Raw genomic sequence first — 20,052 nt, 5'->3', positions numbered from 1 at the left:
ATTACTTGGCGACGTAAATGGTCCATGACCCAACCAGGAAGGAAAGAAGGAAAGAGAAAGGCTCAGGAATGGTGAAAAATTAATGCTGTAAAATCCATGTGCTGTAGATTTCTTCATATGGGAGTCCTTGCTCAAACTAACAATTCTGGAAAGTTTACATATCCAACTCAATAATTCAAAGATGATTAAAAAGAATAAATTAAAATTGTCACTGCTGCTGCAGAGCTTATTATTGCTCTTAACTTTTATTAAGTGTGATTGCCTGTCTTACTCTGGTAAACATTTTACACACATTGTTTCATTCATTCATTGTTTGGTGTGTGTGTGTGTGTGTGTGTGTGTGTGTGTGTGTGTGTGTCTGTGTGTGTGTGTGTGTGTGTGTGATAGAGTCTCACATAGCCCAAATTGGCCTGAAACTTCCTATGTAGCTAAGAATGACCTTGAACTCCTGATACTCCCACACCTGTCTCCCTACTGTTTGGATTATGGGCACTCACCTCTATCCATGAACATTTGATTGATTATCTGTACCACCCCTACAAAGTTAAATACTGTTATTAGCTCCATTGCACAGTTACATAAACCGAGGTTTGGACTCTAAATTTTAGAAGGACTAAAAAGTTTACGAAATCTGTGTAAATTTAGTATAGATGAGCATAAAGGTTATGGTGTGAAGGATTATTTAATAGCAAATGAGTATTAAATATAAAGAAAAAATCCAAGATGCTAGAGAGCATAACACTTTGAAGAGCCTTAGTTTGGAGACAGATTACTTTAAAACTCTCAGTAGCTCTGGAAGAGCTGCATAATGTCACAGCAGTGATACTAGTTGGTTTGTGTAAGTATGGCCATCAGACAATTGAAATAAGTTAAACTATGCCTCAAATAGCTCACTTACTAATGATATGGAAATAAAACAACTATAGTCATAACTATAACTGTCCTCCTGGTTTTTTAATTGATGAAGACAATATCAACTGTAATTTTTCTTCTCAGCAGTAAAGAATGCTTCAATGTTCTGAAAATTTAGAATAAATTGTCTGATAATGGTGATTTTTTTACCTGTAGTTCATTTTTAAAATAATTGCAAGGAAGATAGAGAACAAATTCAATCTGCAAATAATTCTACTTTCCTTCTTAATGCCTCTGCATTCAGATTCAGCTAGCCTAGGCAGTCAACTTGCTGGGCATCTTCCATCACCAGGATTTATCCCACTATGCTAATAAGGGGAGCTGATGATTTTTAAAAAGAGACTTGGGACCATGGCTGAATTGGTGTGTGATTTGAAGTGGCCTTATATAACTCATTACTGCAATTAAAATAGCTGTCCTGATTCTTGCTTAAAACAGCCACATGATTCATGCCCAGCATAAAACTGTGATTTGGCATAAGAAGACAAAGTCAAATCTGAAGCAGAATCATTATGCAAGAGACAAGTAAAAGCGGGGTACCTGTGTGCTGCCAGGAGTCACCTGGGGCAGAAGAACCCTGGGTAGGTATATTCAGAATCAGCCAAGGACTTTATGGGGTTGTTGCAAGTACCCATCAGAAGTTTGCCTCTCTGGCATCCTTACTCTAAGTTGCCTAGATCTGTCCATGGTAAAGATTCTAAGAAAATATTGCAAGGAGAGACCCTTGGGACTGAATAGGTAGGCAGGAGAAAGGACTGAGGGGGCTTGTAGTGTGCTTTCTAAGGGAGAATTTAACAAACGTCCCAGTGTGGATAGAGTACGGGTAAGTTACGTGAGACAGACATAAAAAAAAAAAAATCAAGTCCCAAACCACTGTGGTCATTCAGAAATGTTTGCAACTTTTCACAAGGGCAGTGGTATTACTCCCAATTTCCTGGCTAAATATTTATTAAAGTAACCAAGGACTGAGTACATGAAGCTGCCTCGCATCGGCGCAGCATCCTACTTTCCTTCTAGCTCTGAACTGTGAGGTACTGTCAAAAGAAAAAAAAAAAAAGCACTCTTCCATACTCAAAATAGCTACGTTACGGAGGAGAGTTGGAACGTGTTCTGGGAGTGGGTGTGTTTGTTTGAGTTCAGTGTGTGCAGAAAAGGCAAGCCTCCACAGCCATTCACACACTTCTCTCCTCAGCGATGGCTACGCAGACAGGCAGAGCTCCAGCCCCACATCTCTGAATGGTAACGTACTTCTATAAAGAGGATTTTGTTAACTATTTTGAGACATTTTATAAATAATATGCATGTGTTTGCTGGATATAAATATATGTATATATGTATATTTATTTATTTACTCAACTTTTGCTTGCTTTCTCCTGTGTCTGGTTGTGTGCGGTTATTTGTGCGGTATGATTTCTGAGGTGTGAGAAAGAGTTTCTTTCTAACTCCTATGCTAGTCACTCAAAAATATCTCTTGAGTTGGCCCCAGCACAGAACCTAAAATCCTCAGATCGCTCTAAACATCTGATTTGGTCGCTGAAAGCAGCTGTTAACGTCCAAATGTTACATGGAGATATTAGGCAGACACTAGAAATCAAAAACTATGTAAAACAAAGGACTATGGGGCAATTGTTTCTGATACAATGTTAAGTTTCAAAAGAATGCAAACTGACATGTAAAGTCTGGGTCATGTGCTAGTAAAATGCCATGGGGTCAGAACAAGTATATATACTCTCACTTCATGAACATGAGCCTGTGGTAAAAGAAACCCAGCATAGTTAGATTTTGCTGATTTAAATTGAAAGAATGCTTTCCACGGTTTCTGATCCTCAGCTCCTTCTCTTTTCACAGTGGGTCTCACACCTCCCGGTGCTGAGCTCCAGAGGCTCCCAGTGACCTCTTGGTAATCAGCCTTGGCTGGGTCCAAATCCCCACCCCTTGGAAAACTCACAGAGCCTGCCTGACGTCTGCCTGTGAGTCTCGCTTTCAGCAAGGACCTCACAGGCAGCTACCCAATCTCTCTTGGTAGCAAATTGCCAAGCCAGGCCCGTTTCCTCAAAAGATGGTAGAGGACTTAGCAGCTTCCTATGTTGCTCTGAAATTGGAGAATGAAGTTCTGCAGGCTCAAGTGAAGAGGCTTATGGAAGAAAATGCTGCCCTCCAGGCCCAGATACCAGAGCTCCAGAAATCCGGAGCAGCCAAAGAGGATGAACCACTCCGAAAGTCCTCAGAGGCCCAAGAGCCCCCAGAGTCCCCAGAGCTACTGGGACCTCCAGCAGCCAGGTCCTCACAAAAGCCCTGGGAACCCCCAGCGACCACAGAGTCCGGGGGAACTCCAGAGATCAAGCAGCCCAGGGGACCCTCAGCCATTAGAGAGCCCAGAGAGTCCTCAGCCATCAGAGAGTTCATGGGACACCCAGAGATCAAGGAGTCCCAGAAGTCCCCAGAGACCAAGGAGTCTGGGGGACCCTCAGCCATCACAGAGTTCAGGGGATCCCCAGAGGTCAAGGAGCCCCATTTATCCCCAAAGTTCAAGGAGTATTGGGAACCCCAGGAGCCTCCAGAGGTCAAGGAGTACTGGGACCCTCCAGAGCCCCCAGACTCCACAGCAGCCTGGGGACTCCAAGAGCCTTCAAAGGCCAAGGAGGCCCACAGTCCCCCAGAGCTCCAGGAGCTCTCTGCCTGGAAGTCTCCAGCAGCCAAGGAACCCCAGGAGACCCAGAAGGCTCTGGAGTCCCCAGCAACCCAGAAGCCCCAGGCATCCCCAAGGGGTTATGATTTCCCAGCAGTCTGGGAGACAGGGCCCACAGACATCCAGGGTACCCCAGCCATCAAGGAGCTCCAGAATTCACAGCTCCACAACCCTACAAATGATGAGGAGTCTCAGAAGGTTCCAGAATACCAGGAGACCTCGTCACAGCTGGAGCCCCTTGAGCATCCAACTACCCGGGAGTCTCTGGAGCCTCGGGTGCCCCAGGAGCCCCTGGACCCCTCAGATGCCGAGGAGTTCCTAGAACTCTCAGTACCTGAGGAGTCCCTAGAGGGCCTCATAGTTGTGGGAACAGGAACAGCTTCTGCAGTTCCACAGGCCCACAGCAGATTAGAGGCGGCAGCTTTGCCCCTAGAGTACCCTCTGCCCTTCCATGGGGATTCTCAGAAACTCGCTGAGTTTTTAATTCAGTTGAACAGTTACCTGAGAACCAGAGGGCACCTGTATCTCACTGAAGCAGCTCTGGTAAGCTTTATTGGCAGCTTCATAGGTGAGGCAGGAAGGTCGTTCCAGCCCTTAGCAGATATCCAAAACCCCCTGCTGGAACAATTTGGAAGGTTCATTCGAGGGCTCCAAGATGTCTTTGACAACCCAGAAAGTATGGAAGTAGCTAACCAAGGCCTTCTCCAGCTGCGCCAAGAGGAAGGCCTTGTCCACAGATCTGCAACCCGCTTCCATCTCATTGCTCAAGAGCTAAATTTGGATGAAAGCACATTCTGCATCCCATTTCAAGAAGAGCTTGCCAGTTCTATTCAAAATGAACTGTCTTGCACAAGTCCAGCCACCAGCCTATCTGATGTGATCATTCAGTGTGTCACTCTAGAAGAGAAGACAGATGGTAAGGCTGATTCCGATTCTTCGTCCTCTGAAGAGGAAAATGAGTCTGAGAGTCCACCAACTGAAAATCAGGCTCTTCGAGCTACAAGTAATCGACCCCATCTCAGTGAGGCTGAACGGGCCCGACGCCGCGAAGGCCACTTGTGCCTCTACTGTGGCCATCCTGGTCATTTTGCCAGAGACTGCCCTGTCAAGCCTCATCGTGCCCAGCAGGCGGGAAACATGGAGGCCCGGCGGTAAGGGGGATCCCGGGCGGGCCAATTTATAAATACGCGTCCCCCTCTCTTCCAATATCTATGTCTCGTACCCTATGGCTTACTGTTGAGATTCGGCTTGGAAGACGACAATTCTTTGAGCAAGCAATGGTGGATTCAGGCTCCTACAGAAACAGCATCGATCGCTCTGTGGTTCTTCGAGAGAAGATACCAATTCGCAATAACATCTTCCCTCTCATGCTAGAAACAGTTGATGGGCGTCCACTAATTAATGGACCCGTAACCAAAGAAACACCACCTCTTGAAGTCAAAATTGGAAACCACGTTGAAGAGCTCCAGTTTGACATTATTCACGCACCACGTTACCCTCTAATTCTTGGAATCCACTGGCTTGAGACCCACGACCCGAACATCGAGTGGAGCACCCGAACTGTGTCCTTTCCATCGCGTTATTGTCATTACAATTGCTTCAGGCACAGGTGGAATCGAAGACGGCGTGAAGAAATAATTGCTGGTTAGATGGTGGGTCCTGTGACTTCTAGCCATCTGTCTTCTGTTACCTCAGCTGTCATCAGCATTTGCTGCTCTCAGAATCTTCCACTGAACCTCCCTGGCTATGAACTAAGGCTACCTGTACAACGACGCTGCCTCTTGGATGATGGACTGAACCTGACGACTTTGAGCTGCTCTCCCCCAGCAACCTTGCATGCCTCCCTCCCTCGTTGAACCCTGCATTATGTGGGGCTGTTTTCATTACTATTCACACTAACAATATGCATGAGACTAGATATTAGAAACTAATACTGAAAAGTGTAGCTGTTAGACCGATTTTGATTATTTTCTAATCAATATTACTTGATCACGAATTTTCAGTTTTTCCCAATAAAAATAACTTTCAAGTAAAAATTTTTTTGATAATCAATAAACAATGGAAACTGTTGCTTGTGTTTAAGTTGATTTACTGGGTTAGCTGAGGAAAAGGGAAAGACATCAGTAATTTGGGAGGGAAAAAGAGAGGAAGGGAGGGAGGGAGGGAGGCAGAGAGGGAGGGAGGGAGGGAGGGGGGAAGGGAGGGAGGGAGGGAGGGAGAGAGGGAGGGAGGCAAAAGGTGGGCTGAAGGGAGGGAGGCAAGAGGTGAGAGGGATGAAGGAGGGAAGGAGTCAAGGGGTGGGAAGGATGAAGGAGGGAGGGAGGGAAAGGAGAGGAAGTGAGAAATGGAGAAGGGAGGAAGCAAGGAGGGAAAGGGAAGGGAGAGGGGAGAGAGAGACTTGGGAAGGGCTTAAGGTTGAGTCCTGTGAATTCCTGGAATGATAGTGTGGTAGTATAGGGAGAGGGAGAGCCATAAAGGCTTGGGCTTAGGATTGGGTGAAGTATGGAAGAGTAAGCAGTGGTAAGGTTGAGAGAAACATTTTGGGGAAACTGGGGAGGAAATGAGAAGACTGCTGGAATCTGAGGCAGGGGTGAGGGGAGGGAAAATTCTGACAAAGGACAGCACTGGCAGAGACACAAGCAACTTGGAAACTTCTTGGACTTCAGAAGCTGACCAAACAAAAAGCAGCAAAGCAGGTAATGATACTCCATTGGTGACCTAGTCCTCCCTGTAAATGGGTATGCATGGCTTATTCCCTGCATCACCAGAACTTGTCTGAGAAGACCTGACTGCTCCTATTATGGCATATGAGCAGGGTGGTAGGAATCAGCTTTGAACATATATGGTTGAGAGGAGTCAGCTCTCCCATACAGGTTCCTCTACCCTGCTAAGCCGTGCTGCTTGCATGGCACACAGAGAAAGCAAAGCCATGAGACAACCACGTCTTTATGGCCCTGAGAGGGCCTAATGTCTTGACTTAAGTTACACACACACACACACACACACACACACACACACACACACACGCTGGGTGAAAGGTGAAAGAGCAATCCATGCCCATCTTAACTTTCTTTTGTGGTCTCAACTTCCTCCTTGGAATTTCTCTGAAGCCACATGAATGAGATTGATCTTATATAGAAAGAAGATTAAATAAAAAGAGCCCCTCATTTCCTCCAGTTACAATATCCGGCATCTTGCGCACATTAATTATCTCATTGCTTCTGAGAACAATCTAGTAAAGTGGTTGTGTATCCTTTTGTTTTACAATAAGCAGAATCCCAGCACACCTAGTAAGTCATACAGCTAGTAAGTAATGGAGGCCTCTGAGCTCCAACCCCTATTCTTTTCCACTACAGTGTGTCAAACTCCCAAATGCAGTGGTAAGTGCCAAATAAGACCATGGAAGCAGGAAGGTAGGTGTGGTAACCCTAAAAAGGAGGGGAAATGGAGAGAGAAAAACTTCATGGCCATCTTAAATAGTAGGGAAGAGAAATCTCACCACATACATCCTACATTTTCTTCCCTACTTAATCCTACACTTGCCTAGCCTAGGTACAGGGACAGAATCACCTATATCTCTAACCTGGACAGCATAGTTTAACATAACATTGGCACACAGAAGGTTGTCCACAGCAACTGACTCAATATTTAAATATTATTCGAAGGGATCTTATTTGTACAATGTGGGTTTGTGCAGTGATTTTTTTTTTCTACTCAAGATTCACCCCAACTTAAAAAAAAACTTCAAGCAGCAACAAAAGAAAAATAATGTCTCTTATTATTCAAACTCCCCTAGAGCTATGAAGACCAAATGTGGATATTTCCCCAGGACTGAGGATTCATGGAACACAGAATTTTCTGTACAAAACTGGGGGAGTTCTGGGCAAATTGAGATTGCTGGTCATCTTACCTAGGCCCTACAGTTTTCTATTTAGCCATAAAGATTTATTTAATGTACAACTATTCATTTCAGAAAAGAATCAGTACTGTAATAATAATAATAATAATAATAATAATAATAATAATAATAATAGAATCACATACATTATGAACTAGAAAAGACTCAAAAAGCCTATTTCCTTAAACTTACAAGTGGAGTTAAGGAAGCTCAGAGAATGGGAAATGACCTACCATAAGTAACATCACTCTGATATCCTGATATCAAATCCAGTGCTATCTTTTCATGTTGAGAAGCTATCCTAAACCAATAATTAAAACTCAAGTCTGTGGCCAGCACTGAGTAAGGTTGTGTAGACAACGCTAAATAATTATGTGAGAAGATTATGTGGTCAAAAAGAGGAAAACCAGGAAGCATTCTAGACAGTTAGCAAGGATAATCAAATGCTAAATTCTATAGTAACAACAAATACACTGAAACTGAAATGTATCAGTTGGTGAGATTCACAAGACCTGGGACTGGAGATCCGACTTAGCAGTTAAGAGTGCATGATTTTCTTGCAAAAAACTCCAGTTCAGTTCCAAGCACCCACATCAGACAACCCATAAACACTTTTAACTGCAGTTCCAAGGGATCTGATGCCCCCTTATGGCCCCTTTAGGCAACTGCACTTACACACACACACACACACACACACACACACACACACACACACACACACACAGAGGTGAAGAAAATTAAAAATAAGATGAATAATTTTTAAAAGACTCATGAGAACTTCTCATGACCACTTGATTTTTCACAAACACTATGATAGATAATATCATTTTTAGTTGTTCCCACTGTACATACATAAAAATCGACTGTACATTTATAAAAATCAAAGCAATGAAGCCCACTGAACTCAGATTCCTTGTCAGGCTTCATACAGCCAAGAACTGTTGGTTGTTATAAACCAACCCTGAGTGCTGGGAAGATAGGCCAGTCTGTGAAAGTGCTTGTTGTGTGAGGATGAGGACCTGAGTTCAGATTCCCAGCACTTAAGTAAAAGTGAGGTGTAGAGGCAAGTGCCTATAACCCTACAGCTGGGAAGGAAGAAACAGGAGTGTCTCTGAAGCACACTTGTCACCTAGGCTTGTGAAACTAGTGAAATAACAGGTCACTAAAAATAAGGTAGAGACAAGAGAAGAAATACCCAATTCAATCTCTGGCCTCTACATCCCACACATAAAAACATACACATGCACATACTCACAAAATTTTCCTGTCTCATTCCAAAACTGGCATTTGGGGGTGGAGCTACAGCTCAGTGCTAAGTGTTTGCCTAGCATGCTCAAGCATGTACAAGGCCCTGAGTTTGAAAAAAAAGTTAAAAAGTAAGTAAGAGAGCTGGGAGCTTGGGTTTTAGCCAATATATGGCAGTGATTCTCAAGATTAATGTAATGATTCATAGGATGAGTGGCTTTTACTCTATATAAGCCACCAGCCACCAAAATAATATTGGTTCATCAGACATGAGTTCTAGTGCCCTAGAAAATGATGTTAATTCATAAATAAGTACTCATTCAAAAGACTATCTTGAAAATGTTCTGTATGTTTAGCACAGGCATGGAAAGGAAGGCAGAGAAAAGAAAAGGAAGGCGATACAGCCATTTCTAAACTACGATTCATAGTTACTGCTCTGATCACAATTTAACTGGAGAAGCTGTTGTGTTACAACACAGTACTATACATCCAGGGGACAGAGCAGTGATTCTGCTACTGAGTAAAGAAAGGCATTTTGAGTTGGGTCTTGCAGGAATCTGCAAGAGAAGGGAAGGATTTTCTATCTCAACTCTGTTAGGCTAAAGATATCTACATAACTAAATAGTTCAAATTTTATCCTGGAAAATATTTGGTCTGGAGTATTTCTCTGTTTTAGATTTCAACATAGTTTTCTCTCCACTTCTAAGGTAATGTATACTTACTACAACAAATTAGTATGTGGCAAGTATCTATAACTTAAAACAGTAAATGACCCCAAACCCTCTTCCTTGTCTTCTGTTTCACAAACTGGGGGGTTTTTAAGTAGAAAAGTATAATCTGTTTATATTTGAGTGAATTGATAAGGCTATGGAAAATGTCAAGAATGAGAGGTCAAACTACCACCATATTTTTTCCTTTGTAGATTTCATGAAGATATCAAATCAAAGAAATTAAAGTAAATCTGGCTCAACATTCTCCAAATGCTCTTGAACAGGCAATAAAGCATACAGACATGTTCAGAAAAATATCCCTACCAATCAGAATTTTAAAATCTAGTGATAGACAAAGGCTCATGGATGCTAAAAATCTGCCTTTGCATGTAAGCCTTATCAGTTCTAACTTTTAAAGATTCTGTAAACATAGAGATTTTTAACATTTTATAATATTTTGATAGAAACGAGTTCCTTCCAGCCAACTTTTCTAGATTTAAATATTAATAAATCAACTTGGTATATTTTGTAACATCTCTTTTTAAATAATTTTAGCAAATATCTTATATTTCATGCTAATAAACTATTTCTTATGCTGTCATGGTCCTTCCACAGAAGTCATTTGTGCTCCAGTTCGTAAACAATTAGATAATTCTAAAAGTTTGCTTTTTCAAGACTACATATGGATAGATAATTTTTAAAACACTTGCTTATTGTAGTAAATGTAGATACCTAGCAATCTACTAAATATTAAATATTAAATGATAAGAGCAATTTAAGAGTCAAGAAATTAAGATTAAATTCCTGGGTTTGCCACTCTCTGGTCATTCTTCATTTAGGAAAAGCATCAAATGAGAAAGCCGATGCTACAAAGATGCTGTGAAAGTTAAAATGCTATTTAATACTGTCTATTATTATAATGTTTATAATAATAACAGCCAAAGTCTTCAAGATACTAAGATGCCTGTTTAAATTCACTTCAGTTCAACAGACTTGACTAAATACTAGGTACTTACTCTGGTTGATTAAAGAAAGATTAAAGTCAGTTTGATATAATTATTTTATTAAATGAATTTTTATAGCCAAAACCATTGACATCTGTACTAGCGCTCTGTTAACTCCATTATCTGAAATGTCAGTCCTCCCCTGTGTTGGGTTGTGTTAACTAGATGATAACTTAGTATAATTAGTATCAGCTTGTCTCTTCATCTACTTAGCCCAACCTAAAGAAAACAAATTGGAAAAGAGCTAGTCTTTATCTCCACCAAAAAATGCATTAAATTAAAAAGTTGAAATCCACAAGACAATGTTCATTTTTCATTTCCAATTTGCATGATTTCTAGGTGAAAATGATGTAAGGTTAAAAGGTCAAACTTTACTGGCCCGTGAGTAAGTTCTAATGTCTATAGGAAACAACTGCCATCATGATTTAACATGACTAACAGTGCCTTGCTCCTGTTATTACTCTGTTCCACAGTAACTCAGATGTGTGAGAAAATTGGTGAAGGGTATTAGTTTGGAGAATGTGGGACGTAGTCCAACACACTGGTGGGGAAGTAGGAGGCAGGAACAAATGCCAACAGTAGTCAACTAACTGTGTCTGACTTGGCTCAAGTGGAGGGACCATTATGTATTCTGATACGGATGAAAATGGAATATGGCACAGAAACACAGAGCAGTCATATGTTCACAGGACATCTGGCAACCTAAATTTCACATGAGAAAAAGAAAGCATGAAAATTTACAACCGCACAGAACAGAATGTCTGCAACACTATAGCTGAGCTCACTATTTTTCTTAGTTTTTCACGTTGCTTTTTTTCCTGTCAGTTATACCACAGATACCACATAATAGGCAGCAAGTGAACCAGCTGCACTGCCAGAGAAGCTCTGCTGATTATTAGAAGGAGAGCTGACTAAACTCTAATAAATTAAAGACATTCCCACAAAGGTAAATACAGAGAGAAATTGCCATATTTCAACTTATATTTTTAATACCACCTCCTGCTATAAAATTTGGCAGATGTTGAGGGAAGGAGGAAAAAGTTAAAATAAAGGCACACTTAAGAGTTCACAATGCTATCAGGCCTTGGTGTCACATACCTGTAATCCCAGCCCCAAAGAGGAAGAAGCAGGGTGACAACTGTTAATTTAAGACCAACCTGGTCCACATAGTGACTCAGTCCCAGGCTAGCCAAATAGTGAGACTCAACTCAAAAATATTTTTGTGTATATTTGGCTGTTTGGGTTTTTCTGTTTGGTTAGTTTTGTTTATTTTCTTGCTTTTTGGGGAGAAGAGCCTGCTGCATAGCCTTGGTTAGCCTAGAATTCACGTAGCCTAGGTTGGACTCATACTCAGGACAATCTTCCTGTCTCACCATCCCAGGGATTTCAGGCACAAACCACATCTGCCTCATTTTTATTTTTAATTCAATTTTTAATTGTAATTAACACATAAAGTACACCATAATACATATTAATGAGGTAGCATACAATGTGTTATACACATATACATCATGTTCAAATTAGGCTAAACGTATTTACTTCCACAAATATTTCTAGCTTATTTCTTTCTAATGTAACTCTTTATTCTTGATGTAATTTGTTTTGTTCTCTCATACAATATACTCTGACTACAGCTTCTCCTCCCTTAAATCCTCCCAGTTCCAGCTCCTGCTACCAGCTCCCCTATCCCCCAGATCCACTCCTCCTCCGTTTCTCTTCAGAAAAGAGCAGGCTTCCCAACCAACATGGCATAACAAGTTACAATAAGACTAGGCACAAACCCTCGTATTATCAGGGCTGGGCAAGGCAGCCCAGTAGGAGGAAAAGGGTTCCTACAGCAGACAAAGTAGTCAGAGATACCCCCACTCCCACTGTTAAGAGCCCCACAAAAACACCAAGCTATACATTCACACCATGTATGCAGAGACTTAGCACAAACCCATACAGGCTCCATGATTGTCGCTTTGGTCTCTCTGAGCCCCTATGAGCTCTGATGGACTATGTTCTCCTGGTGTCCTGGAACCCTCTGGCTCCCACAATTCTTTCTCTCCCTCTTAATCTCTGAGGGAAGAGACCTGATGGAGATCTCCAGTTTGGGCTCTCTCTCTGCCTAACGTTTCGCTGAGTCTCTGCATCTGCTCCCATCAGCTACCAGAGGAAGCCTCTCTGATGATGATTGGGCTGGAGACCTAGGATTTTAAAATGAGCCGGGTGGTGGTGGAGCACGCCTTTAATCCCAGCACTCGGGAGGCAGAGGCAGGCGGATCTCTGTGAGTTCGAGGCCAGCCTGGTCTACAAAGCAAGTTCCAGGAAAGGCGCAAAGTTAACTTTCAGAACAGTTAGTGATTTGAGCCAACCCAAGAGAAAGGCTTTGAACATTAAAGCCAGGAAAGCCATCATGGCAAGGATGTCTGAAGCCTGCAAAACTCACATCATGTCAGGACATGACCAGAATGCTAGAAATGGAGCTACAGGTTGTCTACCGTCTTGGATTTCAGTCTTGCTCTGAAATAGTTGTTCCTTGCTATTTTGCCATCCTCCTCTTTTGCCATGGGGATGTTTACTTTGTGCCACTCGATCAATTTTTTCTTATTTTATTGGGACCCCCAACAAAGAGTGTCTTAATTCTCAGAAAATACTCAATACATAGATTCTTAAATAAGGTTGGTAGTCTTAAGAATTTAAGAACTTTTAGAGTGTATTAAGGGTAATTTCCATTATGAGATGGCCACAAAGCCTTCAGGAGACAAAGTCTGAATATTGAAATATCTCTACAGGATCATGTGTTCAATCTTTGGATTCCATCTAGGGGAGCTATTTTGGAGGGTGGTAGGGCCAAGGTGAAGGAAGAAGGTTATTGGGAATGTGCCTTTAAAGGTTACAATTTGTCTTTAGCCCCTTCCTTACCAAGTATGTGGTGTGATGCTGCCTTGGTCACTGGCTTCCACCACCATGATCTTCTGCCTCATCACAAGCCAAAGATCAACCAAGCAAAGACCATGAACTAAAATCTCTGAAACCTTTAGCTAAAACAAATAATTCCTTACTTTAAGTTGAACTCTTAAGTATTTTTTCACAGCAACACAAAAATAATATACATACTATGGAAAATTACTCAGTCATAAAGTTGGTAACCCTTTAAATTTGAAGAAGCTAGTCACCAAAGACTAAAAACTGTACAGGCACATTGATTATAGATACACTTCTAAAATTGTCAAATTAGTAGATATATTAAGATAAAATAATAGAATAAAGACAGAGTAAGCAGATAAATAATGAAAAAGAATGGGAGATTTTATATATACATACACATGAGTATTATTCATAAATAAGAATGATGTCATCTCATATGCAGGAAAGTAGATGGAATTTAAGATCATCACATCAAGTGAAATAAGCTAGAAACACAAATGTTGCATGTTTTTGCCAATATGTAGATTCTAGATTTTAAAGGGATGTGAAGGCAGAAAACATAGAGAAAAAGGAAAGGAGTTAAGAGAAGATAGTGGGGGGTATTATCAAGTATATTATATATATATGTATATATACATATATATGTATATATATTAATATTTTATTTGTGCATCCCAATAAAGCTTATCTGAAGATCAGAGGAAAATGTCAGCTATTATATTAAACATAGAAATCAGGCAATGTAACACACGCCTTTAATTCTAGTATTTGGGAGGCAGAGATTCTTCCAGACCTCTGTGAGTTCAAGGTCACACTGGGAACAGAGTCAGGTGTGGTGGCATAAGCCTTTAATACCCAGCACTAGTTAACCATAGAGGTCTGGAGATCTGTACAGACTGATAGGAAATGATAGAGCTGGGCAGAAAGAGGAAGTGATGTAGCTGGGCGGAGAGAGGAAGTGAGATGGCAGGGCACAGAAAGGTATATAGGCATGAGTATACAGGAAGTAGCTCTCGCTGGAGGCTGAGGAGTTGGTAAGGTCAGGTTGGCTGTAGCTTGTTCTATTACTCTGATCTTTCAGTTTTCACCCCAATATCTAGCTCTGGGTATTTTTTATTAATTCATCTTATATCCACACATGAAAATGTTACAAAGAAACTTATTTTGTATATTCATATATTCAGTAAATTTTTTAAAAGGAAAGAATGATTGCTTATGGGTATGGAATTTATTTGGGGAGTAGCAAATGTATTCTAAAATAAAACAGCAGCTTAGGGTTACACACAATTCTGTGAGTATACAAAAAAACATTCAACTGTAATTTCAAATAAGTGAATTTTATGGTTTCTGAAAAATATTTAAATAATGCTGAAGAAAAAATATCAGGGGAATGAAACATACCATAGATGTTGTATTGATAGCATTCAGCCTTCTTTTGCCATTTCTTAGCTGTGTTTTGAGAAGGCCAACTTAACTTTCCTGAGCCTTAGCTTTCTCATCTGTGAAAGTAAAAGAACAAATCCCTAGAGTTGTAATGATTAAATGAGATGATGAATGTAATAAACTAAGCACCACAACTGATATATAGTAAATGCTCAATGAATCATAGTTATTATGATCATGTTTCAATAATTCAATCCTTGTCTTACTTCTTGGACATTCCATTGTGCTCTTGGTTTTCTCACAGTAAATTCAAACAAGCAGTTTACTAAATGTCTTTAATTCAGTCTCAAGGTTAGTGTTAGATAGGCAGACGAACAGATATTCAACCATTTTCTTTATTTGTTACCATGTTTTCTTGTCTACTTTTATAAATAGAGATGAAAGTGAGCACATTACAGAAGTGGAATATAAATCTAATTAAACAGCAGAATGAGTACCATGTCTTTTAATCTTATGGCTATCAATCTACACACTCATTCAACAAATAGGAAACAGTTGCTATGGGCTTGTTAGAGATTCTAGTAAGAGACATGAACATTAATTGGTAAAAGCAAGTTAATAGTTACAAATTTTAGTGACACAAAACAAAGGCACTCAAACTCAGAAACTGATTAGATGAAGTTGTCCTGATAGTCTGAGAAGTGACATATAAACTGGGATCCAAGCAGGATGCATCTATGGTCCCTGACAATATAGGGTTAACTTGGGACTTCAGCTAGAGTGCCAGTGGATAGCTTTGTGGGAGCTCAGACCCAGGTTATGTAAACAGTATCCCCACTCAAGCATACACAGTGTCTGCTTATATTTTGTTTCAGGTCCTTTGCTAAAGTCCTTTCAAATTTATGTCTTCTCAGACTGTCACTGTTTAAGAAAGTTTAAGAGTATCCATACCACTGAGGGACTATCTTTGACTCAATGGGAATGTGGTGGACCAACAGTCTAGACTCCTCTTCCTTGTAGTGTCTGAGAGGCTTTGTTTCTATGATAACCTGGCAGGTAGTCCCTTGTCACAAAACAACTTCAATAACATTCCCTAACAGTAATTTTCTTTTATTCAATTTTATTAGCATATATTCATTGAACAAAATGATGGGTTTCTTTATCACACTCTCTTGCATTTTGAACTTCAATCTTACTCCTCACATTTCTATTTCATCCTGCTCCCCTTCTTCTTCCTAAATCGTGTCTCCTTTTCTTTCAAATCTTATTTTATGTCTGAGTTCTTCACATAAGAACGCATGGGATATTAGCCTGTGTCTCATTCTCCCTGTTCACTTTCCCCTGCTTTTTAGGATTACCAGCCATACAAATCACCAACATTCAAGTTTCCCTTCTTTATTTTGGGCAAACACAAAGTACAACATTAAAGCAATTTTCCCTCCAGGCAGAGGTCATGGTTTGTTGTTCAAGTGTAGGGGAGGAATTTAGAAACTATGTAGAAGTTAGGATTATATTTAAAGATGGAGCAAGGATTAACTGGAGTTTTAAGCAGAGAATTAACTCTGTGTGTGTGTGTGTGTGTGTGTGTGTGTGTGTGTGTGTGTGTATTATATGACCTAACCAGTTCACTTTCAGAGTTTCTTTACTATTGATTGAGAGGAAATGCAATACCTGCAAGAGAACACTCGATTCAGAGCCAATAAAATATGTTTTAATAATATCCAGCTTTACTTCTTCACAGCTGTGAAATCTCAAGAAAGTCCCTTAATCTCTCCAAGATTTACTCAGCCATTTGTCAAATGAAGACAGTTACATCCCTTCCACCAAGACTGTTGGGAATATCAAACAAGACCTCCCCCAAAGTGAACATTCTTTATAATCTATAAAAATCCATCTAAATATGACATTTTTATAATTAGAACATATCAAAACACATTACACTGTTTTAAGGTGAAAATGAAGAAACTGTTTTAATGAGTCTTAACTTAGGTCCATTGGTGCCAAGTTGGATGTATTGAGACATGCGTACTTACTGATAAATATGTTCCAGTACTTTATCATAGCTGATCCTCTAAGCTTTGAGAGGAAAAAAAATGATCTACCTCTTGAAACAGCTGCAAAGAACAGAATAGTTTCCATTCTTCCCTTCCAACAGCTGGATAGTATGGAATGGCCTCCTTCTGAACTTGAATGCCTACAAATGTCGAATCCTGAGGGTAATAAGCTCAATACTTGTTGATCATTATTTTTCTCATAATGCATTAATTGCCACAAGTAAAAAAAAAGTAGAGAAATCTCAAATGACAGGACTTTTCCAGTATATTACAAGTTGCCAACATCTGGCTGAGCCATTTATCAGTGGAATACCAAGCATACCAGCAAGAAATTGGATAAATAAATTGGGAGGTGTCACATAGCTATGTCCAATCATAATTTAATTATCATTATCAACCATCTTACCCTTCTATGTAAGATATTCCACTAATAGAGAACATTTGTTTTTAAGAACTCAACCCCTCTTTAGAGGTTATTTCCTCAATTATTAATTATAAAAATGCATGTTTCATAGGAAGTTTTAAGTGAGAGAGGAACTCCAACCTGGTTGTCTTCCAAGGAGAGAGTAGTATAGGTATAACTATTCAAAACTGTCTCAATTTTGGTTTAAAATTAACTCTGAACAGGACTGTAGTAGGTCTGTAAGTACCTGTCAAGTCCTTTCATTCCAGACAAACAATCTGTTTCTTTTTCAAATACCTTTCCATCTCTGTCATCATGACAAAGCAGATAACTCTGCTTCTTTAAGCCTCCTTCTCCTTGGAAATACTAGGTTGCTACTATGAATTCAAGAATTCAAAAGACACCCTTTATCATTTCCCTTCTATCTTCCCATAACCATGGAACATATTTTCAGCCTGGCTGCAGTACTAAAATAAGAAGCAAGGGTAATGTTTCTATCACATGTTAGTAACTCAAAAGGGAAAATAAAAGAAAATATGCAGGGATCAGTACACAAGTCTAAATCATCTTTACTAACAAAGTTTTGAAAGAAGAGGAAGCAGAAGTTCACTTCTTTTGTTCATATAAGCTTGGAAAATTGAATAGTTATCTTAAATGAAAAAATAACAAAATAGTTTGCCTTTAAGAGAAAAAGAAAAATTGGAGGATAAAACATCTGGGTTTGGTGGTGGTAAAATGATTAAAAACTCCTAATAATGAAACAAAGTATGAAGCCAACCACCCACCTCTCCCACTGTAAAATTTGTCTTAATATTTTTAAATACTGTGTCTCATCAGAAATTCTCTCTATTTCCACCATGATCCCTCATCTGGGTTCGTAGGAATTCCTTCTCCCAGTGCTTACAAGTTGTGTGCTTCCCTGTTCTCTCGGTTTGGACTGTCTTTCAAGCCTTTGAAAGACACCTTCTCTCCCTGCAAAGGCCTCTTTGATTTGACCAGGTAGTTATGCTGTTCTTGTTTATTTTTTCCAAGTCCCTGGTATTTTTGATCTCCAGCCACATGTATTCTGGGTTTTTAGATAGTTTCCAGGCTCTCTCTGAGTTATTGACTTTTAAAATTCTACCTCCCAGGTGTTTTTCCTAACCAATGTCTGCATTTTGTCAATGCTCTATTTCAAATTTAGAAAAACAACCTAATGTATTTCTTTGGTTTTTTTTTCATATCCACAAATGATGTTAAATTTTCTGGAATTTCTAAGTTGAAAGGAACTATGATGTTCAAGACCAGCACTCTTAAGTTGTTTTCTCAGTTTTTATTGTTCAAAAATTTCATACATGCATTTTGATCAAACTTATAACCCTTTCCCTCTTACCCAATCTCTCCACTACCCACACTATTTCTTCCCAACTTTATGTGGTTCGTTTAAAAAAATCCACTCAGTCCACTTGGTGTACATGGGTGTAAGACCATCTACTGAAGCAATGATAACACTTCCGGAGCTTCATCTCTGAAGGAAACTGACATTCTTTCCCTCAGAAGCTGTCATTTGCCAATACAATACAATTCCTCCATGATCCATGCTGGGATTTTGGCCAGCTTTACTTTGTGTAAGTCTAGTGCATGCGATGATAATTGTTAGAGTTCATGTATGCAGGAGTACTGTCATGTCCAGAAAATATGGTTTTACTACAGATGTCCACCATCTCTTGTTCCTACAACCTTTTCACCACCTCACTCATCATGATCCCCTAGTTTTGGGGGTAGGAGGTATAACATAGTTGTCCTATTTAGAGCTGAACATGTCATAGTCTATTTTCTGCATGCTGACCACTTATGAGTCTCTGTATTAATTACCATCTACTGCAAAAAGAAGCTTCTCTGACTAGGGTTGATAAATGAACTAATCTTTGTGTATAAAGTAAGAATTTAAGGTGTGATTTATTGCTACGTCCATTTAGCAGAATAATAGTAGTAGGTTCTCCCCTAGAGTCTATGACCTAGCCAAATGTGGGTGTGGGGCCCAAGTAACAGTACCAGGCATGAGTTCCATCTTGTTAAGTTGTCTTTAAATCCAATCACAAAGTAATTGGTTATTCCCATAACATTCCCACCTCTATCATACCAGTGGATATATTTTGTCAAGCTCATATTGCAGCTCACAGGATTCACAGATGAGTAAGACCATACATAGCACCCCCCAGCACTAGAAAAGCTAGTCAATAGGAATGAAATGTTTTGATCAGTACCAGCTCTATTGCTTTATAGCCTATAACTCAAGTATATGGTTTCCTTAGCAATAGGATCTTTCCATCAAGTTCTGAAGGGTAACCAATAACAAGAGCTTATCCAGACCTCCTGCTAGGCCACTTACCCCAGCATGCATCTTTAGAAAAGGGATTAAGGGAAAAGAAAAGCCTCTCTGGGTAGTGAATTTACTCAAGATAGTAATTAAATACCACAAATAAGGCTTTCCTATGATCCAGCACCTTTGAGCAAGTTGTTTCTGTACAACCGGCATTATGGTAACACACAGTATGGTTACAAGAATCAAATGAAGTAATTTTACATAAGGCATTGAATTTTGTCTGGTACTTGTAAATACTTAGTAAGTACTAACTAAGAGGAGTAGAAAGAAGAATGCTTTCCATCGAACTACATGTCTCACCCACAGATCTCTCCACTAAGCACTTTATATTGTCTGTTTTTTCCTTCAACGAATTATATTTTCTTTGTCACCATTCCCTACTTGATTTTTGCATGGTCTCTCTTTTTCCTGAATATTAAAGATGAGGAATCCTTATATTTTTCTTTTGTTCCTCTGCATTCCTATCAATTGCAGCC

The 20,052-nt window shown here is 39.9% G+C and overlaps 1 protein-coding gene across 2 annotated transcripts; it reads left to right on the top strand.

Annotated features, from left to right (window-relative positions):
* The first annotated feature begins 2,886 nt into the window (after positions 1 to 2,886).
* Positions 2,887 to 4,770, top strand: Rtl3 (retrotransposon Gag like 3). 2 transcript variants are annotated; one of them, XM_036175512.1, is made up of 3 exons: positions 2,887 to 3,187; positions 3,449 to 3,475; positions 3,548 to 4,770. In XM_036175512.1, the coding sequence occupies exons 1-3, from the start codon at positions 2,972 to 2,974 to the stop codon at positions 4,754 to 4,756; spliced, it is 1,452 nt and encodes a 483-aa protein (XP_036031405.1). In that variant the 5' UTR covers positions 2,887 to 2,971; the 3' UTR covers positions 4,757 to 4,770. The 2 variants fall into 2 exon arrangements, with proteins under 2 accessions (XP_036031405.1, XP_036031404.1); XM_036175511.1 differs by having other exon boundaries at positions 2,887 to 3,517; positions 3,584 to 4,770.
* The last annotated feature ends 15,282 nt before the right edge of the window (positions 4,771 to 20,052 follow it).

This window comes from Onychomys torridus, chromosome X (assembly GCF_903995425.1).
Source record: "Onychomys torridus chromosome X, mOncTor1.1, whole genome shotgun sequence".
In the NCBI taxonomy this organism is placed as follows: domain Eukaryota; kingdom Metazoa; phylum Chordata; class Mammalia; order Rodentia; family Cricetidae; genus Onychomys; species Onychomys torridus.
The sequence above is the reverse complement of the archived record's forward strand: the minus strand, read 5'-3'. Positions and strand labels throughout refer to the sequence as shown.